We start from the raw sequence: 11,286 nt of genomic DNA on the forward strand, positions 1-11,286 counted from the left end.
GTTCTAGGGAGCTAAGGAGCACTGTGAGAACCATGAGATCTTCCTGAGCCCATTTGTCTTCATCAGTAGCTACCACAATCTCCTGTCCATCTTCTCCTTGGGTGGTTTGTTTTGGAGCTGCTTCTGCTGAGACATGACTCCACAAACCCTTTCCTCTAAGGGCAATCTTCACCATCCTGGCCCAGAAGAGGTAGTTAATCCCCTTCAGGGTCACAGGTATGCTGATGCGGTTGTTGTTATTGTTGTTGTTGTTCTCCATTTTGGGGATTTACTTGGTCAGAGGTAGAGTTTAAGAACTAGAAGCAGAGTTTTGATTTTGCGGAATTTAGAAAGGTTTCAAGATTGTTGCTGCTCTGATACCATGATAATTTGTGGGATTATGAGAGCTTCTAAGTGTTTTAACCGTGATAAAGCACACGAACAAAGTAAAAAAGAAGTGAAGTAACCGTAAGTATTTGAAAGAGAAGAGAAATTTGAGAATTTAAGAGAATGAGAGGATTTGTGAGATTGAGAGAATGAAAGAAATGTTTGTATTGAATTGTATGTTTAACTAGATTCTGACCCGCGCGCCCGCGCGGTTGTAATTTTTCGATAATTACAAATACATTTAAAACCCAATAATTCAATGGTTTTATTTTATGGTTTCATTTGTGATACTTTATTTTATTGTTCAGACCATATATTTTGTTATTGTGTTATATATTTTTTTATTTTGGGATGTGCGTTGGATCAGTTAGATAATAGTATTTTTTTTATAAAAAATCTAACTATGTATTAATATACCATGTGAACATAATTTTTTTAAGAAGATTGTCTCAACCTAAAATTGCATCTATGTATTTTATATATATATGCAGTTATTTTTAACTGAAATAAAAATCAAATATAAATTTGTACAGAAAGCAAAATCAAATACTTATAAATTTGTATAGAAAGTAAACTGTACAGAATCTAGAAAAAAATTACGTATATTTTACTTTCTATAGAAAGAGAGCTGCAGGGTTTGTCTTTGATTCTGTTTTCCATTTTTTTTAATTTATGCTTATGGTCGTATGATTATTATTTATCATGTCACCAGCTAGAAGAAATTTTGTTTCGTTCAATCTTTTGTGCCGTGTTATGATTTTTCATCAAACAGGCTAGTTGTAGCTTTTGAGTTAATGGTCGATGCTTGTCTTAGGTAAGATTTGACCCGGTTGATTATTTGGAGTGAGGGGACAATGACGACTTGAACTCGCCTAGAGTTTTTAAAAGGTATGAGTTTTATGAGAAGAGTAGAACTTGTCATCTTAGACATGCTTAGGTTTTTCTGCGTTAATTTTTGTTCCTTTCACGCAATAGAGAGGAGGTATATATCAAGGTTCTAAAAATCGGTCTAGGCGGCGCCTAGGCCCCCGCCTAGGCGGTAACTCGGTCCTATCCGAAACGATTTTTCAAAAATACGATTTATATGAATTATATCAGTTTAAGTTGTTCTAAAGCGGTTAAAATCGACCTAAATTGGCCTAAAATGTTAAATTAAACAATAATGTTAGTATAAATCAACAGAACTTTCTAATTTATTTTGTTTTGTATATCTATTTTTAATAATTTATCACAATAATTTTATAATTAAAAATCAAAAACTAAATATTTCATATAAATATAAAATAAATCAATAATTCGTTAACGTTTAGGCCTCGCCTAGACCCCGAATAATCCGCCAAGGTGTTAGTTCTCAATAAAACGCCTAGTTACCGCCTAGAGATTTCTTGAACATTGGTATATATAATTTATTTTCGAGATAGCCTAGGTTAAATAGGATATTATGAGCAACTCGATTATCAGTTGAGAATATAGGTATTTGAATTAAGTAATACTTAATTACTTATCCCTTTTAGATCAAATCATCATAATTATCAGAATATTCTTTTGCAAGTTCGTATGTAGAGTGTTAGTTATATTCTTAGATTGCATAATAATAGGAAACTGTTTAAGAATATTATCAATGTTAGGAATCAAAAAAGGTCAATTTGTTTTGATTTAGTGCACCGGTAATATCTAATAATATATTTGGTTGATTCTGTAGATCAACATATAACCAATGATTTTTTTTTTTATTTTGTAACTAAACCAATGAATATTTTGTACCGAAACATGTTTGTTTTTTATTTCTGCAGACCAAACTAAACCGAGGCATTTGTTTTACCATGGTTAAGTATTTAGAGAATTTTTTTATGTAGTGAACATAACTATGTATATACAAAATGTTGGATAATAATTCGGGCCAACATGTCTATTTTGATTTCTTCTGCAGACAAAATTAAACCGAGTCGTATATATTTGGTGGTATATTTAACTCAGTTTTAAGTGAAGCCATATAACGGGTCAAAATTATACTGAATCATATTTAACTCGGTTTTAAGTGAAGCGTGTGGGTCAGATATTAAACCGAGTCTCGTTTTAAGTGCACATTAATTTATTAGGCATGGTTTGGTAAGTTAAAAACGACTGTGTATATAAACTCAATGGCATCCTTTCGTAAATATTAAGGAAAAATAAGGTTTAAATACTAATTGTACTTCTGTTTTAATAGAATAGATTGTGTAACATACATAGTGTATTTAAAAGTAACAAAAGCAATAAGCACTCAACGGTAAAAGAATAAATAACTATAGCGACACCCCTTCCTCCACTGCTTCCTTTTTTTAATTCTTCATGTCAACACGAAACTGATCTTTACGAATAGATTGATGTGGATCTAGGATATAGAACTCGGTCGATCATCTTCGGAATCAATTGGATTGTATGAGAACATTGATTTTGTTCGTGGTTGCTGAATTTGAAAACCGATTGCTATAGCTCCTCCGATGTCGAATCTGGAATTGTTAGATTCCTGAGTCTGTTCTTACGATTTTCTCAGGTATGAGCAAGATGCGTGGACACACGTTTCGAGGTTTTTGGATGGGAAGTCACTGGTGATGCTGGGAGCAACAAGCAAATGGTTTAACAAGATCGTGGTGGAGGATGCTATTTGGAGGTTTGCTTGCTTGCGTGATCTTCGGGTGCCAAAGCCGTATCCAGCTTGATCTATGCTTCAGCTTTTGGTGAGTACTATTACAAGATAACAACCACAGTCTCTCAGAACAACGGTAAACTAAGAAATGAAATGATGGATGATGCAGATGGGAGGAGTCACTCTTACTTGTTCCATCAGCAGGAAAAGCATATTGGTCCGTCCTTCAATTTGATTCATCATTCGTACTCTCATGTACTTCATTTAGCTGATTTTATCTGGTTTTGACACTGTGATTACAGACTGGATGCGAATTGGTGCCTTTACTCTTGACTCTCGAGTGTCACTCTTGACTGAGAAGTTGAGTTCTCCGCTGAGAGTTCCAAGGGAAGGAACCATAGAACGGATGCTTGAATCCAGTGGTTCATGTATTGTAAAAGACATCAAAAGCGGTATTTGGATTGCAGGTAATTAATTCTGGACCTTGTTCACAAACGAGAAAGATGTAACATGGCTTATCAATCTTTATTGACAGATTTACAGCTTGTTCGGTGCCCTGTCTGTGACCTCAGTACCTGTGATGGTAAAAGTAGCACCTTGGTAGTCTCTTCTGCAGTAACTAAAATTGCAACTAAGAGTTTTATGTTTAACATGTGTAGGAACAATGCAAACACTGGATGTTAGGCACATTGAACTGTTCTTGAATGAAGGATACAAAAATGGAAGTTGGGAATACAATCTTATTGCGTCTCATAAGCTGCAAAAAGACGCAGTTGCAGCTTGTGGAGCCATTTTCGATCTCAAACACCTTAAATCTTCATCCTCATGTAAGTACTCCTCTTTAAATCTTTGACTCTACTTCACGACTTGTCATGAAATGAATGAAACCTTTTCAAATATTCTTAACCTTAAGTCTTGGACCGGAGCTCCAGATGATTCCCAACCCAAAGCAATGATCGCACCCCACGCAGTAGCTGTTCACACAAGATTACAAGAAAACGAAGGTATATACTTGTCCATACACTCTGCATTATCAACCATCTTGAAACAGAGATAAGAAAAGATACCCAGTAGTTCTTATACATATCTAAATTTATAGGAATCGTTGTGAAGTATCAGACGATGAAGGTAGGAACTGACGGTGACATAGTTTCCATCAGAATCTCCCAGCAGCTACTCTGAGTTCCTGATCACAATGTGTTTATCCCACTCACACAGACCATCTTAATTCTTAAGTATCTCTGCTACACATATATCCTTATCCTCTTCAGTAAAATGAAAACCTACATTAGCCTTTTATTTTAAAAAGTGTTATATCGTTACATATTTTGCAAGAATAGTTTGAGAGATTATTGAACTTGTTATATACAATCACACGAACCAATGATCAATGTTTCTGTTCTGCCAAGTCTCTCCCCCACTTTACTATAATCAATGTTTACACTCATCTTTATAATATTTAGCAATATTAATCTGAAATACTTAGTTTTTTTTTCTAAATCAACTCATACCAATGAGTATGTGAACATCTAGAAGACCCTTACATATCATTTTATATCTACTATTCTTTTGACTTTTCCATTATCTATATAAGTGCTTACAAGTCCCTTAGTGCCAAACCACAACATGACATTCTCAAAACAAGTTAGCATCTTTATGTTCCTCTTCTGCTTCCCTCTCCTAAACGCCCCAGCAGCAAAACGTTGCTACAATTCCTCATGTGGAAACAGAAACGTCGACGTTCGTTTTCTTTTCTGGCTCTTCCCCAAGCAATCTTCGACCTGTGGCCACACAAGATTCAACATTCTATGCACCGATCGCCACGAGACAGCATTAAAGCTTCCCAACACGGAACTATTCCTCGTCCGAGATATCGACTCTGAAAAACAGCTTATCCGCCTCAACGACCCTAACAACCGCATGGCCAGACGACTCCTCAGCTTCGACGCTTCAGGATCTCCTTTCTCTCCTCTCCACCTTCTCAACCACACCATCTTGACCTGTCCTAACGAGGACATCAAATCCTCCTCCCCTTACACACCCATCATTTGCCTTGGTAATTCAACGTCCTCCTTCTTCGCCACTCGTTTTGATCTCGCGAGTTCGATGCCGTCCTCTTGTCAAGTCTTCAAGACATTACTCCTTCCTGTTTCTTCACTAGTCGCTGTTCACCTCAACGATCAAGATCTCTGGCTGAAATGGGACTCACCGAGTGGCAGAGATTGTGAGGGTAGCCGTTCGTTAGGTGGGTTCAAAAACAATACCACGCTCGAAGTCAAGTGGTTCAGTTCCTTCAAATCTGGTTCGTTACCCAATTTCTTCTCTCATTCTTAACCTTCATGACATCCAAGATGACGAATTTCAAACCCAATGGATCAAATAGTTGACTTGATGGTTATTATCTACTCATTAGATAACAAAACATATCAAATCTGATACGGACAGATCATGTCATTGTCTTTTGATTAAATCAAACACATATATAAAATTCAAATACTAGAACATGCGGAAACGTCAGAACCGTAAATTAAAATAATATATATGTAACTTTGAACAGCGTATAATAAACTAAAACTATTTTCTTTACCCTTCCCTTTTTTAAACACATGCAGGACTTTACAACTTCATTTTACTAATACTGAAGTTGATCTATCTCTCCCTAATGACACTACTCTTCGGAATAACTACTTGTGTGGTATATGTCACGTTCAGTTTCGAGTGGCTCCCTACTCAGATACGACGATCATTGGCACGGCATGCCACTCGCAAACCGCCTAGAGGTCGTGTTAGGTCTGCGATTGTTAGAGCGTACAAGAAAGTGAAAGTAGAGAAAAATATGAAGCTGCCAGGGAAAAATAACAACATATGTTCCATTTGCTTATCAGAATACGCGAGCAGTGAAACCGTTGGGTGCTTATTAATATGCGAACACTGCTTTCACGTCGAATGCATCGATACGTGGCTCCAGTTGCGTAGCTCTTGCCCGATTTGTCGAAACAGTTTCTCCATTAGGTGAAGTTTGTGACTAGTTAACCGGGCCTCGTGGTCTGGTGGTAAAAGAACCTCGGCTGAGGTGCCCGCCATCACGAGTTCGAGCCCCGGCCACAGCGGATTTAACATGGTTTTCGTTTGGCCTCCAGGACCTTCCTCGCCAGTTCCGGTTGGACGCGGTGGGATAGTCGGACTAAGTGAGAGGTCCGGATACATGGATTATCAAAAAAAAAAAAAAAAAAAAAAAAAAAAAAGTTTGTGACTAGTTGATGTTGTTCGATTGACTCTATCGAAAAGAGTGAAAAAAATTACGCTCTCTATGCATAGTAACCAGGTCCGTCTCAAACTTCTAGGAGGCCCGGTGCATAAACAATACAAAATTACTAGGTAATAACCCGCTTCTTGCGCGGAATATGATTATTAGTTTCGTTATTTTTTTAATAAGAAGACATTAAACTGTTTAATCTGGATATCGGTTCGGTTTTAGGTTGTTTTTTGGTTTTTAATCTCCTAAAAGATAACAATTATTTTAAATCAATATTTATTTGGTTTGTTCGGTTAAAATGTTTGATGTTTTTGGTTTTTTTCTTGTGATAATCAAAAATTACTATTATTTGTTTGTTTTCTTGTTATGAATCTTAAATAGTCGTGATGTCAAACCAATGGTTTTATATTATAGTTTCTAAACGGATAATAGTTAAAAAAGAAAATAAAATTATTAAGACAAATTATTTTACTACAATTTGGTCGATAGTGAAAGAAGCATTAAGAAAAAGAATATTTTAACTTCCAAAAAAATTAGATATTTCAGTTGTAGTAAATACTTAGTTACTAGGATAAGACCTGCGTCTTGCACAGGGTGAGTTTATTTCTATATATTATTGATAATTTTTTTATATATTTGATAATTTTATTAATATATATATACAATATTTTTTGTTGTTATTATACAATTTCTTTCCGATGGATCAAATCAATTTTTATTAAAAATGATGGAACAAAACTATAATTAATACATCATGGGTTGATCGGATTGGACATTAAACAAATTATGACATAAAAAACTTATTTTTTTCATTGAACACATTCTTGAAAAAAAGTGAACAGTATTGATTTCACGGTTGAATTATTTTAACTTTTATCTTCCATATGGTTTTGAAAGCTTTCAAATCAACCATCGAATTGATACATGTCATTTTAATGTTTTTAGTCGTTTACTTAAGGAAAACTTACATTTTTGTAATTTAAAGTCGTTTAAAAAAATTAAAATATAACATATAAGAAAAAATTTAACATATAAGAAAAATATAACATGTAAGGTGTCCTTATTTTTGTATTTTAAAGTCGTGTTTTATAAAAATATAACATATAAGGTTTCCTCATTTTTGTAATTTAATGTCATTTTAAAAAATTCTAAATATAACATATAAGAAAAAATCTAATTTTTTTATTATATGGTTAATGTGATTGTTTATTTTTTTAATAATATAAAATTAAACAAAATGAAGAAGGATGCAAAAATTGTTATCAAATCTTTATTATTCATAATCATTAATTGTCATATATATGTAAATCATATTAGGTAATTTCGTAGCTTTTATTTAGGGAAAGAATACACACTTCTTATATTTTAGGTTAATATAATGTTCTCTAGTGGACATTAAACAAATTATGACATAAAAACCTTATTTTTTCCCTCGAACACATTCTTGAAAAAGTGAGCAGCATTGTTTTCAGAGTTGAATTATTTTGACTTTTATCTTCCATATGGTTTTGAAAGCTTTCAAATCAACCATCGAACTGATACATGTCATTTTAATGTTGTTAGTCGTATACTTAAGGAAAACTTACATTTTTGTAATTTAAAGTCATTTAAAAAAATTCAAAATATAACATATAAGAAAAAATATAACATATAAGAAAAATATAACATATAAGGTGTCCTCATTTTTGTATTTTAAAGTCGTTTTAAAAAAAATATAACATATAAGGTTTCCTCATTTTTGTAATTTAATGTCGTTTTAAAAAATTCCAAATATAACATATAAGAAAAAATCTAATTTTTTTATTATATGGTTCATGTGATTGTTTATTTTTTTAATAATATAAAATTAAATAAAATGAAGAAGGAAGCAAAAATTGTTATCAAATCTTTATTATTCATAATCATTAATTGTCATATATATGTAAATCATATTAGGTAATTTCGTAGTTTTTATTTAGGGAAAAAATACACACTTCTTATATTTTAGGTTAATATAATGTTCTCTAGTGGACATTAAACAAATTATGAAATAAAAACCTTATTTTTTCCCTCGAACACATTCTTTAAAAAGTGAACAGTATTGTTTTCACAGTTGAAATATTTTGAGTTTTATCTTCCATATGGTTTTGAAAGCTTTCAAATCAACCATCGAACTGATACATGTCATTTTAATGTTTTTAGTCGTATACTTAAGGAAAACTTACATTTTTGTAATTTAAATTCGTTTTAAAAAATTCAAAATATAACATATAAGAAAAAATATAACATATAAGAAAAATATAACATATAAGGTGTCCTCATTTTTGTATTTTAAAGTCGTTTAAAAAAAATAATATAACATATTAGGTTTCCTCATTTTTGTAATTTAATGTCATTTTAAAAAATTCCAAATATAAAATATAAGAAAAAATCTAATTTTTTTATTATATGGTTAATGTGATTGCTTATTTTTTTTAATGATATAAAATTAAACAAAATGAAGAAGGATGCAAAAATTGTTATCAAATCTTTATTATTCATAATCATTAATTGCCATATATATGTAAATCATATTAGGTAATTTCGTAGCTTTTATTTAGGGAAAGAATACACACTTCTTATATTTAAGTTAATATAATGTTCTGTCGTAGATATTAAACAAATTATGACATAAAAACCTTATTTTTTTCCTCGAACACATTCTTGAAAAAGTGAACAGTATTGTTTTCACAGTTGAATTATTTTGACTTTTATCTTCCATATGGTTTTGAAAGCTTTCAAATCAACCATCGAACTGATATATGTCATTTTAATGTTTTTAGTCGTATACTTAAGGAAAACTTACATTTTTGTAATTTAAAGTCGTTTTAAAAAATTCAAAATATAACATATAAGAAAAAATATAACTTATAAGAAAAATATAGCATATAAGGTGTCCTCATTTTTGTATTTTAAAGTTATTTTAAAAAAATATATATAACATATAAGGTTTCCTCATTTTTGTAATTTAATGTCATTTTAAAAATTCTAAATATAACATATAAGAAAAAATCTAATTTTTTTGTTATATGGTTAATGTGATTGTTTAATTTTTTTTAATAATATAAAATTAAAAAAAATGAAGAAGGATGCAAAAATTGTTATCAAATCTTTATTATTCATAATCATTAATTGCCATATATATGTAAATCATATTAGGTAATTTCGTAGCTTTTATTTAGGGAAAGAATACACACTTCTTATATTTTAGGTTGATATAATGTTCTCTAGTGGACCTTAAACAAATTATGACATAAAAACCTTATTTTTTTCCTCGAACACATTCTTGAAAAAAGTGAACAGTATTATTTCCACAGTTAAATTATTTTGACTTTTATCTTCCATATGGTTTTGAAAGCTTTCAAATCAACCATCGAATTGATACATGTCATTTTAATGTTTTTAGTCGTATACATAAGGAAAACTTACATTTTTGTAATTTAAGTCGTTTTAAAAAATTTCAAAATATAACATATAAGAAAATTCTAATATATAAGAAAAATATAACATATAAGGTGTCCTCATTTTTGTATTTTAAAGTCGTTTAAAAAAATACATATATAACATATAAGGTTTCCTCATTTTTGTAATTTAAAGCCATTTTAAATAATTCAAAATATAACATATAAGAAAAAAATCTAATTTTTTTATTATATGGTTAATGTGATTGTTTAATTTTTTAATAATATAAATTTAAACAAAAATGAAGAAGAATGCAAAAATTGTTATCAAATCTTTATTATTCATAACCATTAATTGCCATATATATGTAAATCATATTAGGTAATTCCGTAGCTTTTATTTAAGGAAATAATACAAACTTCTTATATTTTAGGTTAATATAATGTTCTCTAGTGTTATATAATTATGAAATAACGTGACACCATTAGATTAAACTATACTTTATATTAGATGCTCTAAAATTCTTTGAAATGGAATTTAGAAGGCATTTAGAGTGCCACCTAGGATTTGAGGTTTTTTTAATTAATACAAAATTAAGGTTCTAATTTTTCAAATGCTTCCCAATTAATATATATATAGGGGATAAGGTGCTCACGTCAATGTGCACATGTATGTGTATGTAAAAGCATATAAAGATACTTTTAATTAAAATTAAATGACATTTTTTTTCAAAATAATACATGAAAAATAAAATTCATAAAATGAAATTATTTAAAAACAAAAATATTGTAAAATTTATATAAACTATAGTATATAACTTATATATAATTCTTTAAATATATGTATATATGCATATAACGAATCAAATTTGATATATGTTCTTATAATTATTGATATTTGTGATTTGCTTTTTTTTTACGGATATTGCATTTTACTATTTGATTTGCTTCGTAGAGTAACGGATATCCGGATTTTTTGTTTCGAATCAAAACGGATAACGAATCGAATCAAAATTTATGAATATTTTGTCCCGCTCTATTCGTAAACAGTAAAAATAACGTAAAGAAGAACCATGCATGTGAGTTTTATATTAAAAACGTAAAGTACATAGTACGAACATATTTATGTAGCGTTTGGCTGAGTTTATTACAATGCTTCTACACGTGACATATGTCTAGTTTAGTGTGAACGTATTTATTACGATGCTTCTCCTTTAATATATAAGAGATTTGAAAAATGGTCTTAAATTTGAAAAACTAACCTTAAATTATAACTAAAATTGTCTCAAAAATTTTGGGCCCTGTGCAAAAGCACTTTGGACACACCCCTAGAAACGGACCTGATAGTAACATATTGTACTCCTTTTTAATATTTTGTAACCCTTTTAGAACATCATTAACCATAACCATATAGAGACTCCTCCATCCAGAGCATGGTCGTTTCTCAACTGGTTTTTTTCAATAATATAATAGAAAAATTTACAAAATGAAGAGAGAGAGAGTACAGAATGTTGAGAGACGTTTTATGGGAGACCCACAAAAGAGGAGTTATTCTTGGGTTCACCCCCTAGGGTGAACCTTTAGATTCACCAACCAATAGAAAATTATCATTTTAA

General features: G+C 30.7%; 1 protein-coding gene and 1 pseudogene across 1 annotated transcript; both read left to right on the plus strand.

Moving 5' to 3' along the window:
* Positions 1–2,507: 2,507 nt before the first annotated feature.
* On the plus strand, positions 2,508–4,403 carry LOC106393298 (annotated as a pseudogene).
* A 218-nt stretch (positions 4,404–4,621) lies between these two features.
* On the plus strand, positions 4,622–5,329 carry LOC125585980 (putative RING-H2 finger protein ATL21A). The gene has a single exon (XM_048755729.1). The coding sequence runs from the start codon at positions 4,622–4,624 to the stop codon at positions 5,327–5,329; it is 708 nt and encodes a 235-aa protein (XP_048611686.1).
* The last annotated feature ends 5,957 nt before the right edge of the window (positions 5,330–11,286 follow it).

Source organism: Brassica napus, chromosome C4, assembly GCF_020379485.1.
Source record: "Brassica napus cultivar Da-Ae chromosome C4, Da-Ae, whole genome shotgun sequence".
Lineage (NCBI taxonomy): Eukaryota > Viridiplantae > Streptophyta > Magnoliopsida > Brassicales > Brassicaceae > Brassica > Brassica napus.